This window comes from Anser cygnoides, chromosome 8 (assembly GCF_040182565.1).
Source record: "Anser cygnoides isolate HZ-2024a breed goose chromosome 8, Taihu_goose_T2T_genome, whole genome shotgun sequence".
Taxonomy (NCBI): domain Eukaryota; kingdom Metazoa; phylum Chordata; class Aves; order Anseriformes; family Anatidae; genus Anser; species Anser cygnoides.
In genome coordinates, this window is record NC_089880.1 from 10,174,603 (window position 1) to 10,193,920 (window position 19,318).

Consider the following 19,318-nt stretch of genomic DNA (forward strand, 5'->3'; position numbering starts at 1 on the left):
TGCATGTAAAATAGCTACTCATTACAAATGCAGAAGCAAGAGGCTCGGTGTTTTTCTTCTTCACACTCAAATGAGTGTGATAAAACTGAATTCCAAGTTTCTTTTTGGTTGCCTGTGAAAGCACGGATTTTTCTCGTTTAGTCTTTGTGGGGAGATGGTTTGCATCTGAAAAGCAGAACTTTCTGCAGTTGAAATTGTGTTTTGCAGCCAAAATTCAGTACTACTCACTTTACAAACCTCATCCTTCCCTCAAGTCAGCTTGAAATCAATCAAATAGCTGTATTACTTTGAAGACTAAGTGCTCAAAAAGGAAGTGATAGTTAGTGGCTGGTTTATATTAAATCAGACAGTTATTCTGAGTCCTCACTCCACTTTCGTATGATGATTTACTAAGAATTTCAGTCTGTTTAGATATCGTACGCTTTTATATATGGAATCAAGAAAGGCAGTATACTCTGACCCATTTTCAGTTCCTAAAACAGTTCTAGGATTTCAAATGGATCTCCAAAGACAGAAAAATTCAGAGAGCATACTAGGGCAAATGGGGCCAAAAGCAAGTGTGGTGAGCTAATGAAAGGAAAAGCCAAGAGCAAAATGTGGAACACATCTGTTACCCTAAAAAAAAAAAAAAAAGTGAAGGTGGAGGGAGTTTGGGAGAAGAAAAAGTACCTGTTACTGTTGATAGGTGGAAGTTTCCTACTAAAGTAGAAATGGAAGCCCAGTTTGAAATAAAACTGAATTTACTTAAACCCAGCCAGCTAAAGCTCTGCAGCCAGCCAGCTCTGCATAGCAAGGTGTGAGGATCATCTTAGTGCTGAAATTATGCTGCCACCTGGGGTTTACTTTCCTGTATGTTTGCTCTTTCATAGACGTACAAGTGCTTACCTTAGACTTGTGAAGTACTGTTCCTTTCTTTCCAATACTACATGGAACAAGTTTTGCAGAGCCTACCATCCTTTCTTTGCCTCTTGAACTTTATACTTTGAATGGTGTTTCCTACTGCTCTTGCTATAGATCTTGTTGTGTTTTTCACTCTGCAGACACCTATGGATCTATGCAGCAGGTCTCCCTGTAAGAACAAGGGCACATGTCTCCAAACTGGAGCCCAGACTCGATGCGTCTGCCCTTCTGGCTGGACTGGTGCTTACTGCGATGTGCCCAACGTCTCCTGTCAAGTGGCAGCTTCACAAAGGGGTAAATAAACATCTTCGGTGCTTTAACTAAAAGTATGTCACAGGGTATCATTAATCCATGCCTCCTTTCCTCAAATGCCTGTGGACACATGCATTGGAAATCTCAGAGAGCTTCACCTCTAGGAGGTCGGTCACAGCCACTTCTAAGCTAGAAAACTCTCTGCAAGGTTGTATTAGGAATCAGGGCTTTTCTGGTTCTCCATGACATAAGACACTGGTTTCTACCATTAAAATTATAATATTTCTTAGGAGATTGAAAAACTTTCCAAAGACTGTTTCAGTAATACTGTTTTACGTGGACTGCCTTTTTGGAAAATACGTTGGCTGTTTATCTTTCTGCTAAATCCCAGGATGGCCAGGTTTAAGACATACTGCCTTTGTGAAAGGCATCTTGTAACTCCTTACCTTTCAAGCTATTTTCTCAGAGAAGACTGGCTACTAAGTGCCCACTTTAGTTACAGCTAAGACTGTACCCCCAAGTATTAATTTCCTACTTCAAATATTGCATGTGTAAAAGATCTAAACTTCTTCATGGAAGGTGTCTTGGAGTCCAGGCTCTTGAACAGTGTCATGCAATTTTCAGTCAAGGAAATCCAAATAAGCAGACTCCTTGTCTAAGTAGCAAGGTGTCAAGCTCCGATAATTTTTGCATACATTCTTAGGTACATTGAACCTTCATCCTGCAACAGTAATACTTCAGAGATGTGTATTCACCTGCCAGTGGTAAAATAATACAGCAATCCATGTAATTCATGCTAGTGTTGATGCTGGTGGTTGATCCAAACGTGACAGAGCAGGGACTTCATTCAGAAGCCGGTTGTGGTTCTGACTCACTGTGATTTAAAGAATAGCTCTTCAATTTTTCAATTTCACACTTTCAATTCATTGGGTTAATTCCTGGCCGAGCTACCAACGCTGATGGCAGGCATGTTTCATGTGTTTGCTCATTTTATTTAACTTTGTTTCAGGAGTCACTATGGATCAGTTGTGCCAGCACTCTGGTCATTGCCTGAATGTTGGAAACACGCACCGCTGTCAGTGCCGGGTGGGTTACACGGGCAGCTACTGCGAGGAGCAGCTGGATGAATGCGACTCCAGCCCGTGCCAGAACGGTGCCACCTGCCGGGATCACCTGGGTGGATACCAGTGCGAGGTAATGCACAGTGCTCTTCTAGGAAGTGTCCTAAATACTTGTAGCATCGTATTGCAAAGGCATTGAAAGAAATTAAATATGTGCAAGTGATAGAATAGATTCTAAGTGGGATAGAAGCAACCTATACCTGGAAACAGTTTTTAATTTGGCTGTGGCAGAAGCAGTACTCCTGCAAGACTTATAGGAAGTGTGTTTGTAAGGGAGGTATAGTTGATAGGCATTTGAGCTCCTTGCTTCCTCAGAGGTGGGAGTTTATATCTTGAAGTTTTTTTTTTCTTGGTTTATATTAAAATAAATTTGTCATCCATAAAAGGAATGTTGTATTCACCCTATTGGGCAGGCAAAGTATCCCTTGCCTTTCAAAGTGGGGGATGCCATCCACTGTCTTCCAAGTCTTACAAGCTGATGCAGAGAGTACTGTGGACCATGAGATTATGACGTATCAACTTTCCTAAGGTTTGGAAAATGTCAGAACACCTTGGAAGCACATGCCCAGAAGGAAAGGATGGATCTTACGTAAATCTTAAGTCAAAACTTCCAAGCCAATCTCAGTGCCAAGAAGTTTCAGGATTTGATTGCTGTATTTTACGGAAAAAAGTCACTCAAATTCAGACATGCATTGTACAGCTGAGTAGTCATGTGGTCAAGTTGTGTGTTTAAGCTGTCTGTCTGTGCAGCCCTTGAAATCACTTGCAATTGTACAGCTACAAAGGAAGTTAAAATCTGTCCCTTTGAAGATTCACTTTGTCTGTGTTAGCCTTTCTCAGATGTCTGCTAATGTATCTGTTATGAAAAGATTACTGACACGTATTTTTATACTGGTAGTGTGTGCCTGGATACCAGGGTGTCAACTGTGAATATGAAGTGGATGAGTGCCAGTTTCAGCCCTGCCAGAATGGAGGAACGTGTATAGACCTCGTCAACCATTTCAAGTGCTCCTGTCCACCAGGCACTCGGGGTATGAAACTCTGCAATTAAGTGAACGTTACAAGAATGAATTTTCCTTTCTGACTGGTTTCCTGACAGAGTCTAAAGGGAATGCATTATTTTCTTTGAAGAATGTTCCCAAAGTGCACTAAATCCCTCGAGATACATATTTTCCCTTTAAAAATAAATATGTAAATTAGGCTATGGGATCTGTCTTTCAGAGCTTTCTTTTTCTTTCTTTTAAAGGAATAGGTCATGACAGTGTCCTCTGAGAATAGATGATGCCTCTTTGGCAATGGGGATGGCCTGGATTGCCATTAAGGTCTCTCCCAACCCTATCTGCTTCAGTAAATCCAGGGTTTCTTTTTAGCTAAGATGCTATGAAATATACAGAAAACTTGCTTAGTTCTTCCATAATTTCCAGTGTCCTTGTTTAAATTTTGGCCATGCATTGTCCTCTCTTGGAGCCTTTTGTGCAAATAGTTTAATGCCTGTAGGGTAGCTGAAACCGTTTCAGCTCTTTTAATAAAAGCTCTTCTTAAAAAAAGAAGACCAGCTACATAATGGTAGTTCTCAGTAAGTATGATTCCACAACTTGTTTAATACCATGTTTCTTGAAAACTAACCTTAATTTCTGTGTTAAATCTGACCACTTGGCTGCCCTACCTTCTAGTGTTGAAAATATTAAGGACTGCAGAGAGAATGCATTTTTTTAACCCATCATCAAATGTTTTCTTACTTGACTTTTTTTCCTGGCATCTTATTTCTCAAATCAGTTAGATTTTACATTCCTCTGAATTTACTTTTTATTTCTGAAGTATGTCACCTCAATGTAGGCAAAATCTCCAGATGCATGTTAGATAGGTATGAACCAGGAATTCAGTTGTAAATACACTTACAATCTAACATTTGCGTCCTACACATGGATATTACCAGTTCATTCAGTTTAGTGTGGCTGTCAGCACATCTCACCAGTTTGGATAAGTGCTTATTTTATTGCAAATCATTGTGTTCAACAATTCTTTGTCTATTGTTCTTAATTCGGTCCTTCAGTGTAAAGGCAAAAATAGAGTTGTTTCTTATATCTCTACATCAAAGCATGTATTTGTGCTATTTTCTGTGCTGCCAGAACTTGTGATGTACTAAAGCACCCCTCCACCTCTGAAAGATTGTACAGGGTTCTGAATGTGCTTCTTTTATTTAATTCCTCAGTCATTATTTGTTGAGATGAATTACTTTTTGGAGGTGACTTTTTTTTTTTTTAATGAAAGGAACTAGAAAAGATTGGTATCATTATTTATGATATGAAGACCTAGTTTTTGTCCCAGGCCTACTTTGAAATGGATACTTTACTGATGCCCACATAAGCATCTTCCATATGTAAGCAAATGGAGTTACTGGAGTTAACTTTTCCCACAGCAGCCCATGTAGCGTGCTCTACGCTTGTAGCTGGAACAGCACTGATAGCACAGCGATGTTTTGTCTGTTGTGAGCAGTGCTGGCACAGCATCAGGACTCTCTCCAGTGCCCCATCTTCCCCCCCAGTCAGTAGATTTGGGGTGAGCAAGAGGTGGTGAGGGGACCTTGCCAGGGCAGCTGACCTAAGCCTACCAAAGGGATGTTCCGTATCATATAGTGCCACACCTGGTGGCAGCTGTGAAACCACCACAACAGCTCGATGTAGCACGAATCAGAGGTGTTAACAGACAAGTCTTTGCTCAGCTTACCATCTCTATTCCCTTTTATCCGTTATACGGTGTGGCTGAGGCAGAACCAGGACCAGACCTTTTCTCTTGAAAAGGAACCCCACAGGGAGAGGGAGAAGCTGCCGTCACTCGCAGCGCTGAGAATTTACTGTCAGGCCCCAGAAGTCCAACTGCAGAAACGGCATGTCGGCCAGGAATCTGTGTTTTATCACGGTTGCTTTTCTGTTGGTTTGTTGCCTGTTTTAATGATACTGCTACAAATGATCTTTGCTGAGTTTCGGGGTTGTTGCCAAGTGAAATGAATGGTGGGAAGCTTACAGCCCTGCAAGGGACAGCACAGGGCGCTCTGGCTATGTTCAGTCACAGGGCTAAATTGAGTGTATCTTTTTTTGTTTTGTTTTTGTGTTTTTAATTATGCTCTTAAATTAAGTCAGGCATGAAAGCTGCTAAATACCAGTATGACATATCATTGAGAACAGTCTGGATCTAAACCACATGCTTCCTAGGTCAGATCTGAGGCTTGCTGACTGCACTGGGTGTGGGTTGCATTAAGCTGGGATCGTTACCTGTTTGTATCTAGGACTATGTTTCTTAAAAATGTGATGCACACCATAGGAAATGAGGCCATGACTCCTTATCCTCAAACTGCCTCTTTTACCATTTTGACAGGTCGCTTCTGTGAGGAGAACGTGGATGACTGTGTTTCAGACTCGGGAGTACCCCGCTGCTTTAACGGAGGGCAGTGCATTGACCAGATCGGGGGCTATAGCTGTGTTTGTCTCCCAGGCTTTGCAGGCGAGCGGTGCGAGGGGGATATCAATGAATGCCTCTCTAATCCTTGTAACCCTCGTGGAAGTCTGGACTGTGTTCAGCTGATAAATGATTATACGTGCATCTGTCGTAGTGCTTTTACTGGTGAGTATTCGTAAACATGCTTCCAGTTACAGAATGATAATCTTGAAAAATGGTCATTCTTTCCCGTCCTGGCAGTCACGTTATCTAGTCACTTCCCTTTACAATATCTGATTGTTTCCTTATAGCATGTTTCAGTTTTTAAAACACTTTTTAGGGAAAAAAAAAATCTAAGAAATTGGGCTTCCAGAGTTGTCTCAGACTAAAGAATCTCCTGAGACGCTTGGCTGCCAGGATTTTGTCTTCTGTGATGCTTTTCTCCTTCATAATTTAACATTTCTGATAGTGGAAGTGTAACCGTTTGTGTCATCATCTTCGTGGCTTTTCTTTTTGCAAAGCAGCATATGAATTTTATGTAAATCACTGTTATAGTATCCATAATTAGCTTTTGGCCTCCTTTTATAACCCTCACTCTCTTCCTTACATTGGTGGTGTGGCCAGGATGGAATACTCTTGTGCATAGACAGGCTGTACATTCCTTGGTTATTTATCCAACTTTGAATCACAACTCCGCAAAAAATTCACACAACACAGACTTATGTCTAGCTCTCTCTAGACATCATCTTTGTCAGTATTACTGCTATTCTGCTTTCTGCCTCCCACTGGGCATAAGTTGGAGCTAATAGTCTCCAGATGTGTCTTAACTTTCAGCTTCCCAGTCTGCATGTCAATTTAACTTCCTATGTATTCAGTTTTTCTCCATCAAAACCTTTCACTTTCTCTGCTTACCAGTGACCTTCTCTGCATGCTTTACCAGTAGTTTTTACTTCTTTTTATTTACAAAATTAAAGGCGATGAGATTTTTCCACTAAATTTGTGATTGTCAGATGCAAATAAATCACAAGAACACACATTTAAAGAGTTCTTGCAGTAGTTTTTGAATGCTTTACATAGACTGACATAAGAAGTTCCTAAAAGAATGACACATGACAGAGTTGGAGGCAGGATAGCTGGTAAGATACTGGTGTGGGATATTAGCCAAACACACAAGCTTAAATACAAACCATTCTTTTATGATTTATGCCTCGTGTTGCTTCTGGCTCTCACGGAAGCATTACTGGAACTTGCAGCATGGGGAGTGCAGACCTGCAGCTCCTTAGGAGGAGCAGGGAGAGCTGCTGTGTCTCAGACATGAAATCTGTCTGGAAATGTTAGGCACAGAGGGGGAGCATGCCTCTTCCTCTAGCTGTTCGTCTTCTGCACATTCCATGTTGACCCTCCTGCCTGGGAGGAGGCAGGGGGAGCTTTGCTGTGGTTTGTGACTGATAGGATGCCAGGACTCTGTGGGCCATCCTGCCCTGTCTGCTCCTGTCTGTGAGCTTTCAGGCTTGGCCGCACATGTGTGGAGACTTCTATTCACATTTTCCTTGGGGGGTCCAAGTCGTGTTTAGGTCATCCTCATCTTTTTAAATGCTGGCACCAGAGCTTGACTCTGGGTGCTGCTGCAAATGCTAGTCAGTGCAGTAAGACTTCTGCCTAGCTGACCAGCATAAGTAGGCTCTCCTTGCTCATCCAATTCACCCAGGTTGCATCTGGTCCTGAGGCATAATTTTCTTCCAGGAAATCAGGTGCATGAGTCGGGTGATCTGTCAGCTGTTCAGGATTCCTTGCCTAGTCCAAGGTTGAGCACTTATGTTACTTCCAGCGTTAGGTGATGCTGAAGATGCTCTTCACGTCTGTGTGTCCTTGCCAGATGCTGAGGGTTGTTCACTCATGGTCAGAGAGCGATTTGCATTTGGATTCATTGAGCATCTCCCAAAAAGTGAAGAAATCTTAGGAACCCTTAGTTTCTTTAGTCTTGTGCCTGGATGACTTAAGGGTGACAGCAGCAAATTCTGTTTTTGCGCTGTGTCATACGTGTTCTTGAGGAGAACCCCACAAGGTGGGCTGTCTCCAGATAACCTGTGTAGGTTTTGGAATAGCGGTGGTCTTTGGCTGCTACTTACCATACGTTGTCTGAAGAGGTGTGCTTTACTTCTGGGGAAAAAGTTTCACTGGAGCATTTGACTTGTTGGCTGTTAATTAGTGTTTTGCTTTGTGATTGGCTTATGATGTGCAAGTGTGCATTTCTCTGCTCTTCTCTCCCCATGTGTCTACACCTCAGGTCGTCACTGCGAGAGTGTAATAGATGTGTGTCCTCGGAAGCCTTGTCAGAACGGAGGTACCTGTGCTGTTGCCAGCAATATGCCAGACGGGTTCATCTGCCAGTGTCCTCCGGTAAGCACCACATCCTGAAACTGGATTGCCTGCCTCATCTTTGGCTACAGACACATTAGTTTCACTGGTCCGTTGTTGGTTACAGTTCTTCTGTGTACTTGCATTTGTGTCCTTGGACACTCTGTAGTTTATCTTCTAATTTATCTATCCTTCAATTTATCTGCTTAGCTGGGAAACCCAGGGGTTCCAGGTACCGTAGGAGAATGATGCTGCCTATTGTTACTCCCAAACAGTTCTGCTGTTGAGGAAGCATAGCTGGCTTTTCTGTCAAAGCTAGCATTAAATTTTAACTTTTATTTTTTTTGCTATCCTTCGTTCTCTGTGCTTACTGCAAGATTCTCCTTGTTCACAGCTCTAAGTCCATTCAGAAATATAATAGAGTCTTGCAAGTTCCTAGTTTGTCCATGAAGCTAGATCCAGAAAATCATGGCATGCTCTGTGATAAGGCTAAGGGAATTACTGGGGAGAAAGGGTTTGCATGGGACAACTTGCCTCCTGCCCTCAGAATGGTGAAGAATAAGTTTTGAGCCAGATTTTTTTTTCTTTTTCCCCTAGGGTTACTCTGGGGCAAAATGTGAGTTCAGCAGCCACAGTACTTGTGGGCAAGTGAAATGCAAGAAGGGCGAGCAGTGCATCCAGACATCATCTGGCCCACGGTGCTACTGCCCCAAGTTGTCTGTGGGAGAGGAATGCCAGACAAACGCGGGCTGTGCCAGTGCCCCCTGCCAGAACGGTGGAAGCTGCCACCCTCGTTCTCAGCCTCCTTACTATTATTGTCAGTGTCCTGATCACGCCCAAGGCAGCCAGTGTGAGCAGCTCACACATCCCAGCCAAGAGCCTCTAGGATGTTTGGATTCCCAGTGTGCAGAAAAAGCAAGAGATGGCTATTGTGATGAAGACTGTAACACTCATGCCTGCCAGTGGGATGGAGGCGACTGTTCCCTGACAATGGAAGATCCTTGGGCCAACTGCTCCTCTTCATTGCGCTGCTGGATGCTTTTCAATGGACAGTGTGACGAGTTCTGCAACACACCCGAGTGTCTGTTTGACAACTTTGAATGTCAGCAAAATAGCAAAACATGCAAGTAAGGCATAATCCCGAGAATGGTTTCTCTGTGTTGCTAATAAATCTCCTGCTAGTGCTTTCAACAGTGGGTATTCTTCATACCCGCTGCTCTAGTCTCTTCCTTTGTCTCTGTTGCTGGTTCATACTCTGCTAAAAAATTTGGATCAAGGAGTTTCTGCAGTTACATTACTTTTTCTCTCTTTTTTTGGAAAGTTCTGGAATCTGTATGTTACATACTAATTGATAGCCTAAGCAATGGCGATGTGTTCACCCGCCTGATGGATGTGTGGAAATGTACAAAAAAAAAAAGGGGGGGGGGGGACGGACGGACATGGATGTTTCAGATGTTTCACCTTGTACTAGATCCTGATAGTACCACCTTCTGTCCTGAACTCCACTGCATGCCTGCAAAACCTGCATTTTTGTCCCAGCTGTTGCTACATCTGAATGTGTTTTCCTGCTTGTTTGTCATGATGCTTCTTTCTATTTAGTTATTTACGATAAATGTTACAGTAAATGATTTTCCCCTGGTGAGGCAGGAGGTGCTGTAGCTTTTCCTTAGTAAACAGAATAAGCAGTTCTCTTCACTGGTACCAGAAATGAACCACAGGGTGTTCTGTGCTCCCTTCTTCCACCCTGCCGCCCTTATCCTGGGGTTACATCTCTTTGCCTTACGTCCTGAGCACAACTGTTATTTAACATCAACCGCTGATGATTAGAAATAGGTGTAAGGCCTTTACCTTTAGACTTCAGGTATGCTATACAGAACGTGTATGTCCTATATGCTGCTCCAGAATGTGTATGTCCTATATCTTATCCCTTTCACTGTTTCAGGTATGACAAGTATTGTGCAGATCACTACGCGGATGGCCGCTGTGACCAGGGCTGTAACAGTGAGGAGTGTGGCTGGGACGGTCTCGACTGCGCTGGTGACAAAGCTGAGAAACTGGCAGAGGGGACCCTCATCATTGTGGTCCTGATGCCCCCTGATGAGCTGCTGGGCGATGTTCGCAGCTTCCTGCGCACTTTGGGAACTCTCCTGCACACCAATCTGAGAATCAAGCTGGACTCCCAGGGAAACCCCATGGTATTCCCGTACTATGGGGAGAAGTCAGCAGCACGGAGTCGGCGATCCCTTGTGGTCATTCGCAAGCACAGAGAATTAGAGCAAGAGGTCATTGGGTGAGTGGAAGTCTTTGTATTCCCCAAGCTTTGTTACACTGCTAGCTCTTGTTTCTAGGTGTCTGGGGCATTCTGGACTATCTTGGGCTGTAACCCATCTGTGTGTTTTTTAATGGGGAAATGTAAAGTCATTGCAATTGCCAAATTCATTGCTGGAGTGGAAAGATTAACCTAAAAGGCCACAGTTTAACCTAGTGCTTTGGCCAAGTTTCTCTCGCTAACTTCTGTGCCCTCTTACTGTGTTTCTGCAGCACCAGGGTGTTCCTGGAGATTGACAACCGTCAGTGTGCAGAGGATTCAGAGCAATGTTTTCAGAACACAGAAGCTGCTGCAGCTCTCTTAGCTGCTCAAGCAATCAAGGGCATGTTGCCTTATCCTTTTGTGTCTGTCCAAAGTAAGTAATTGCAGAGGAAAAGTTGGGCTTGCAAAACGCATGCTCCTGTTACTGATCATCATCTTAATATGTCTAACTGTTCAGTGTGGTTTCTGCTCCAAGGGGTCGTCATCTCTTTAGTAAGGCAGGGCATTTAAGATTGGAGCCTAATCATTTTAATACGTGCAGAAACAGTAATCTTCCATGTGCTGCGGTGATCTCGTCTGTCCTAGAAACTACTCATATGCTCTAAGCCATGAGTTCAGTGAGAAAGGTGCCATTGAAGAAGAGTTGGTGCTGGAGCATTTCTCAGTCTAGCAGGTGTTTTTTCCTCTGGCAGAATGTAATTGCCTTGATTTCTGCTCCCCACTCCCTCAGCTGCAACCTTTTTCTGGAGTGCTAATAACACTATTCCTAGTTGAGTCATGCTCATATCTTTATGTAGATTAGCACACTGATTCAGGATGGCTGTCTTCAGCCAGCAGGAGGGACCCTTGAGGGAGTAGCAAGATCTTCAGTTCAGCAGCCATATACTCTAGAAATACTTAGAGAAACAAGATCAAGGGAAGCCAAACAAACATACGATATATTCTTAAAACAATTGTAGCAGAGGCTAAAATTCGTCAAGCTTTTGTTCTAAAGATGTCACTTCATAGAAACAATATCCTCTGTGGGGGGAAAAACTGAGCAAGAAAAAGTTGGTAGATTGGAGATTGTTGCCTCAACTTTGCTAATCTCATTGTACTTTAACTGGAATTTTTAGGTGAGCCCTTGTTACCACCGAAGACCCAGTTGCTTTACCTACTTGCTGTGGCAGCTTTGATCATCCTCTTAATCCTTCTCTTGGGTGTGATGATGGCGAAGCGTAAGCGCAAACATGGCTCGCTGTGGCTCCCAGAGGGCTTCATTCTGCGCAGGGATCCTAGTAATCATAAGCGCAGAGAGCCGGTTGGGGAAGATGCAGTTGGACTCAAGTAAGTTTGCATTGAGGCTACTGACCACGTGTTAGTTGGCATGTTAGAGGATTTTAAGAACACGGTTGATAAATCTTTCATTAAAGATGCTTAACTCCATAGGAAAAAATGTCTTTAAACTAAAATGTCTATTTCCCTGAATTTAATACATCTGTTTTGGACAGAAGAACTTTAATCTAATCTCCTGGCTATGTTTGGTTTTCTGACGCAGTGTAATTCAGCAGTTAGGTACTGTTAGTTGCATAATTTCCTTCTCTGTTAGGTGTGACATTTTTAGGTTGATAGGTGTCAATGAACTACCTCGATCCATTAAAGATATGACTCAGAAATAATGGAAAGTTTTAAAAGACAAATCACATTTATGCAGTTTCGACTTTCCGCTGAATTAACCAAATTGGCAGTTCAAAATGCATAGCTCATTATGTAGCTCCCATGGTTCTGGGGGCAAGATGTATGCAGTCTGATTTATGCTCTGTGTGTTGTCTGGGAAGTCAGCATCTCCAAGCATGACTGTGTGACATCTGAGATTGCTTGCCGGTCATGGGAGCGTCAGGACCCAGTCCTGCAGTGTCCAGGTTGATAATTTCCAGTTGGAAATTACAGAAGCTCACTGCTGTAGTTGTTCAGGTGGGCAACTCTAATCCATATTGCACCTGTTACCATGCAGCAGCTGTCTGATACTTGTTCCAACTGAGATTGTAGTTGTTCCTTTCTAATTTCTCTGTCCCTCTGTTTGCAAGCTATCACACTTTCAAGCATCCCATTTTTGCCTCAGTGGGCTGGTATAGGTAGCAGTAGTAGTGTCTGATCAAGGCCATAAAGTAACATGTTCTCCTTGTTTCTTAGAAATCTTTCAGTCCAGATACCAGAGGGTAACCTGGCGGATTCTGGACCAACTGAACACTGGGCGGGTGATGGTGGACCTCAGCCAAAGAGAGCAAAGGTAAGTTGTTCCAAGAGTTGAATATCGCCCGCTTACAACTGAAACTGCTTTTGTCTAATGAGGAGAAGAATTGTGTTAACTTCCAGAGTATGCCCCTTGCCCTAGATCTCCATTTGCTCAGGTGTTTGTAACACGTAACTAACGATACCTGAGGAGCAAACCCTCAGGTTAACACTGCCACCACAGGCCAGTAGAGAAACCAGGTAACTTCTGCACTGGTGTTCCCTCCTTACTCGGGCCTTGCTGCACCAAAGGGAAGAGAAGGTTAATGCAGTGTAATGTCTTACAGTTCAGACCTGGTAACACATGGTGGGAGTGTGAAAGTTAAGAATGCCAAGCTGATACAAGTAGAGACTTCCATTAGCTTAAAAAAGAGAAGATGAGAATCTCAGAATGGTTTGGGTTGGAAGGGACCTATAAAGATCATCAAATCCAACCCCTCTGCCAAGGGCAGAGACATCTTAGACTAGATCAGGAGAACTTTCAGTGACATTGGTCGCTTGATGAGCACTTTGAAGCAACTGCTTATTTCCTCTGCTCAGGCTGAGGACCAAGCCTTGCTCCCAGAAGCTGATGAGCAGATAGACCAGCGCCAGTGGACGCAGCAGCACTTGGAGGCAGCAGACGTCTGTGGGAGCACGTCACTAGCCCTTACGCCACCTCAAGCAGATCAAGAAGTCGATGTTCTGGATGTCAATGTCAGAGGGCCAGGTCAGTACTCCTGAGTGTCCTGAATGTTCTGCAAGCCAGGCACTGGCCTCCCCTATTTCCGACAGCTGAGACTGCGAACGTTTAAAAACGATATGGAGTATACAGGGATATCAGCAGAACTTCTATGGTACTTGATAAAAGCTCGTGTGCACTCCAGAAAAGAAAGCTGGAGAGGTTGGATCATGGTCTGCAGCACATGGGATATCATATAAACAGTACAGAGTTCACGTAACAAGCAGCGTTAGGAACTAACTGAAGTTGTCTGTGATCTCCTTTATGACAATGCATGACTAAGGGACGTCAGAATGCCAGAAGTTTGGTGTGCAGACTTGTGCTGGAAGTAACTCCCAATTTCTCCAGCTGGATCACTGCAGAGATTTATGGCAGAGTTTGCCGAGGACCATCTTAGCAGGGCTTAAAGCTGCGCTATTATCTGGGGTGGAAGCAAGGGCGGCCTTTTCCTGAATAAGATGACTTCTGGCAGACGGTATGCCCTGATTAGCAGTGTGTGAGTAATCTGTGCTGGAACAGAGCAGCAATGCAGCAAGTGTTTTAATGAGTTCTTTTAAATTCAGTTATATCCTCAGCTGCTGGGTTCAATGAGTTGTTGATCACCGTATCACAACTCTGAATGTGGAAAGAACTTTTCCTTAACACACAGGCATGCACATTCTCTTTTTCTGCCAGTCTCAAATTTTTAGATGCGGTAAAAGCTCTGCTGCTTTTTGTAAGTGTAGCACTAAGGCTGTGTAATCTGGTAAGGAACTGGGTGGGTCATCTGATAATTGATTCCTGTCTTCTTGAGGGAAGCCGACTAAATTTTATCCCAGTCAGAAGAGCTCCAAACATGGTTCTTGTTCATACGCAGAGAGTTGGTTCTGATGATCTAGCTGTTATTGCTTCTTATTGGATTATGTGGAAATGTTTCCATGCAATTTAATGATGTCTGGAGCCATCTCTTGGTTCCCTTCTATTGTCTTCTCTTCTCGTTGACCCCTTAGCACTCCTAAATGCAAAGCACAAGGAAGGAGAGATTTCTGTGTGAGGAGTGTGAGAACATAAACCATCAGTTTCTGCCAAGTCTAAGCTTTTTTTAATTTTCCCTGTTGAAGCTTCTAGTTGTGTGGCTGGGGTAAAAGCTTTCCAAGTGCAGGCGGTAATGTTATTAAATCTTCAGACTGCTTATGTTTGTGTCCACTCAAAGCTTTGTCCAGCAATAGCAGTGGAATAATATGATCTAAGAGCTGTTTTCCTGTCATTCAGATGCAACTGAGACTTGAAGCAAGCTTCTGTAAGCTATTCCCTTCTGCAGCATCAGAAGTGACCAACTGAGTTGCTTTCAATGGAAGAAACAGTTTAAAAAGTGACAAGTGCTGGAGTAATGGGTTAATAAGGAGCAGTAGGATTCCTCAGAGTAGATGTAGGCATTCATCTGCCCTGGCCACCTTCTTCTCCCTTAGCAGGGAGAGGGAAGAAACAGGCAATTCTGAGATGCAGCCACCTCTGTCTCAAGCAGAAGCCCAAGAAGAGGGTCCAGGAGGTCCCATCTCCTATAGACTTTGCCACTGGGTTCTCTGCATCCCAGCTTTTGGTATATTGTTTGTGTATGGAGTCCTTCAGTTGTACGTATCTGGTGAAATTTTAGGCTTTACTGACTTGCTCTAAGTTTACTCGGGGATGTATTCTTGAAAGACAGCAAACAGAAGAGTTTTTTTTTTTTTTATAAAATACTGCTTTCACCTTTGTCCCTCCATGCTGTTCTTTCTCTGAGTCCCCCAGAGTGCTGAGGACATTCTTTTCAGTGGAGTTATTGTCAGTGTGTAACCAGGGTAATGCAATTATAGGCATAACTGGTACCACCACCTATAATTAAAACTGATTAACTGTCCCTATTATTTGGCCCTCTTTTTCAGTAGCTAAAACTTTAGTGGTTCAGACTGGAATTTTCCATGCTGTGTGTCTGCCTCCAGCTGGATCTTTTTGAGTTCTTTTCCAGCTATTTCAGAGAACAAGCTTGAAGGAAGGGGAAAAAAAAAAAGGCATTGCACCCATAGCTTTTTCTTAATGCTCCAACAAGTACTTAATTGTGACAGCCTAACTGGATGTGAGCTTTTTTGCTAGCCTCATAAAACTACCCTTGTGTGGCCAACTTAGGAAGCTCTGAAAAGAGCTGCACATACCTGGGAGACTTTCTGCAGGCTGGCAGCTAGTTTTTCGAAGGATTTAGTGCTCACTGTAACTGTGTCCCCATACAGCAGCCGAGTGTGATCTGGCCAGGACAAATGCAGTGACTGAGCGAGTGCTTTCTCAGGGCTGTAGTGCTAGAGAAAAGGAGGGCTCCTTTCTGTGCTCCGTTTCTCTGCTCTTTGTATCAGGGCAGTACGGAGGAGACCACAGCCTGACTTGAATACTGAGAAGTATTCATTTGGGACAGGGGAGCAGAGCCAGCAGTGGGAGGGAGGGAGAAGCACAAAGAGAGGTAGAGCTCTGGACAACGGGCAAGGGGGTCTGTAGCCATGACTGGGTCTTGGAACTGAACCCAGGTCTGTACGTCAACGCTTCTCTGCCTTCCAACAAATCCTGAGAAAGTTTGGTGAAAGGGTGTGTGCGCTCTGATTTTGGGCCGCTAGGAGGAGCATGCATCCTGCTGCCAGCCTGGCTCAGGGAGGCAGATCTGCTGCTGCAGCCATGATCTCTGCGGGTGGTTGATGTGGTTCCCAGCTGTAGAACGATAGTTTCTAGAATTTTATAAAAGTTCTGGAACTGTTCTAAAAAAGAGAGTTAGGAAAGCCTGACGATCAGAAGTTGGGAATATTCCCGTGTAAGCATACCTCTTACATTAGGTTGTCATCGCAGTGTTTATCTGTGCAGAATCCTAACTCTGTGATCACACACTTCATGTAGTGAAGATAGTGCACTGTGGATTGAGAGTAATGCAGACAGGGAAGTTGTTGGCTATAGGGTCCGAACTGTGCCCTGCTTGTATGTGGAATAAATCAGGCAGGTGCTCAAAGATAGTCTTGAATTTCTGCTAGCAAGCCACACTGGAGAAGCAAAATTTGTGCTCACCTTTGCAGAGCTCCAGTTAGCACAGTGCTTCAGTCCCACTGCCATCTCGGTCCCTCTTACTTTCTAGGTGCCTAGGGTGTGTGTGGTAAAGCGTCTTACAAGCAAGATGAAGTTGATTCAGGCAGTCATACTAGGGCGTTTTTCAGCTTTAAGTGCATCACTTGGCCAGCTTCAGTGTCCTTTTAATGAAGACTTCGGTGCGTAATAGATATGAAGGTTTTTGTCTGTGTTTCTCTTCAGGTTGTGAAATGCCACCAATAATCGCGTGTTAGCTGTCCAGTATTTTTCCTCTATAAATCATTTATTTTCCCTAGGTATGTTATTACATCATCTGCATGAATAGTTATACTTAGACACTTTAAGTTTTTGATTTTATAGCCCTTGCTTCTCCTTACAAACTTAGCTAGCCTGTACGTTTTGAGCAAGTTTTCCACTTTAGCAGCAAACTTGTTTTGTTTCATAATGATACTTATTTGAGAATTATCTGAGTTCTGTTGTGGTTGGATTTAACTATCAGAGTTCTGCTTGGAAGGAAAACAGCTCGTTAACTCTGGGCTTTAAGTTAGGAGAACAGGCTTGTGCTAAGTGACCGGAGGGGCTGTCTCTAGCTGTCAGTGGTCAAGGTGAGGCAATGCGCTGGGGGAGGACTTCCGTCCTCTGCTGTCACCGTTATGTTAACGTGATCACATCTCTTCTGTTCGCAGACGGATGTACTCCTCTCATGCTGGCATCTCTGCGTGTGGGCAGTTCCGATATTAGCGAGGATGATGAGGATGCAGAAGACTCCTCAGCAAATATAATAACAGATCTGATCTATCAAGGCGCCAACCTGCAGGCCCAAACAGACCGCACTGGGGAGATGGCGCTGCACCTAGCAGCCCGTTATTCGAGAGCAGATGCTGCAAAACGTTTGCTGGATGCTGGTGCGGATGCTAATGCACGGGACAACATGGGACGGACTCCCCTGCATGCAGCTGTAGCTGCTGATGCCCAGGGCGTCTTTCAGGTACAGCAACTGAAGAAGCTCTTTTAGAGTGTTTGTGCACTGTAATATGAGAGTCTTTCCAAGCTGTGCTCTGTTCACTCCCTGCCTTGCTCTCACATCTTCCACAGTGTGATGGCCAGGTGAAACTGTATTTTAGATGCAATTTCCTCAGGTATTCTCAGCCTGAAGAGCTCAGCATGCATGAATTGTCTTGCGTCTATTTATTAGGTCTGATTGCATCTATATCGCTTACTTGTTATCTGGGTTCTTGCATTTCATTGCTCAGGCTGCTTTTTCATCATAAAGTGGCTCTTGAGTTTCTTTGAAATCTTTGGTTTTCCTCTAGCGTTATTGGAAAAAATAAATAAATCTGTCTTCTTGTGTTGTCCAGATCTTGATCCGTAATAGAGTGACAGACTTGGATGCTCGCATGAATGACGGAACAACCCCGTTAATTCTGGCTGCACGGCTGGCTGTGGAAGGAATGGTGGCTGAGCTGATAAATTGCCAAGCGGATGTGAACGCTGTAGATGACCATGGTAATGTAGACGTGACGTACCAGGCTGGGCAAAGGTCATGGTGCAAGCAAGGAGGGGAGGGTTTCTCCTCTCTCAGAGGATGGGTAGCTAAATAGGACAGTAGACTCTCTGGCAGATGTCCTCCCAACAATAACAAACTGCAGGCTGCTTCAGAGTGGCTTGGTTAGGAAGTCCTGGAAAAGGTTCAGGAGAAATATGGGGTTGGATGTGCTGGGATTTTATGTACAGACATGGCTCTATGGACAGGTTATTTAAAAATAACAACAAATAAATAACACACAAAAAGAAAGCCAGTGCTGAAAGTCCCATTGTGTCTTGGGAGTGTCACACAATTTCCAAAGCCTAAACGTCGCTTCAGGATACGTTCACATGCTGTGAACTGTACTGCAGTTGCTTTCTTCCCTCAGTGTGCTCTGTCCATTTTGTCTCTTTAGAAGATAGTTCATCTGTTTGTTACTGAAGTTCTTGGGTTTCCCTGCAGGTAAATCTGCTCTTCACTGGGCTGCTGCTGTCAACAACGTGGAAGCAACACTAGTGCTGCTGAAAAATGGAGCCAACAGAGACATGCAGGATAACAAGGTATGGTTTGGGTGGTGCTCAGCATGGCTGTCCTCCTTAACTCAAAGCATCCCATTGCTGCTGGAAGTGAACTAAATTCAGATTTTCTAAACTGGGTGCTCAGTGTGGGTCTTCCAAACCTGGACTGTGACTGGAGTTCTCCCCAAGTGCTGGAGGTCCTGCATGACTTTTGATGTGGGGCAGCAGTTCTCCTTCTTATTTGGCCATGTTCTGGGCATCAGTGCTGTTCCGCCTTTGTTGCAGAAAGGGAATGCAATGCATAGTTGGTGCATGAGAGCACCAGAGTGGACTGTTGCTGGTGTAAAGCAGCTGGATTTTGGTTAGCCAAGAGTCAGATCTGGTGGCACAGCAGCAGCTGTCCTGTCACATTACCAGGGACCCCAATGCAGGGAGGATATGGGGCAGAAACCCCACTGTGTGAGAAACAGTCTGCACTGTGCAGGCCTCGTAGCTTTACTGCTGTTAGTTTTTACTTCATCTTAGTCCTTGACTTCTTTCCTCTGTCTAGGGCTTCTTTTTTGAATCATTATGTGTTGCTCAGTGGATTTTAGAGCTACCAACAAGCTCCAGTTCTGAGCTGTTTTAGTCCTTTGTAACTTTTCCTTATGGAGTACAATGGGAGAAAGGCACCAGGTGCTTTTAAAGTTCCTCAGAGGACTCATGGCAGAACAGTACTCTTTCTGATGGGATGGTTTAGTATGCGTTTATCCCTTCCTGATGGTATAACCCAGGATGAATTGTTCTTGAAGGCAATTAATGAGGTACTGCATTAGACCATGCTTCCAGTTG

The 19,318-nt window shown here is 43.9% G+C and overlaps 1 protein-coding gene across 1 annotated transcript in view; it reads left to right on the forward strand.

Annotated features, from left to right (window-relative positions):
• NOTCH2 (notch receptor 2) overlaps positions 1 to 19,318 on the forward strand; it is an 85,574-nt gene that overhangs the window by 62,442 nt on the left and 3,814 nt on the right. The window contains exons 19-32 of the mRNA XM_048080238.2: positions 1,041 to 1,194; positions 2,162 to 2,346; positions 3,172 to 3,304; positions 5,649 to 5,894; positions 7,996 to 8,108; positions 8,664 to 9,193; positions 10,009 to 10,356; positions 10,608 to 10,750; positions 11,493 to 11,703; positions 12,550 to 12,646; positions 13,189 to 13,357; positions 17,131 to 17,432; positions 17,803 to 17,950; positions 18,432 to 18,529. Coding sequence (XP_047936195.2) covers positions 1,041 to 1,194; positions 2,162 to 2,346; positions 3,172 to 3,304; positions 5,649 to 5,894; positions 7,996 to 8,108; positions 8,664 to 9,193; positions 10,009 to 10,356; positions 10,608 to 10,750; positions 11,493 to 11,703; positions 12,550 to 12,646; positions 13,189 to 13,357; positions 17,131 to 17,432; positions 17,803 to 17,950; positions 18,432 to 18,529 — 2,877 coding nt within the window. The remainder of the gene's footprint in view (positions 1 to 1,040; positions 1,195 to 2,161; positions 2,347 to 3,171; positions 3,305 to 5,648; positions 5,895 to 7,995; positions 8,109 to 8,663; positions 9,194 to 10,008; positions 10,357 to 10,607; positions 10,751 to 11,492; positions 11,704 to 12,549; positions 12,647 to 13,188; positions 13,358 to 17,130; positions 17,433 to 17,802; positions 17,951 to 18,431; positions 18,530 to 19,318) is intronic.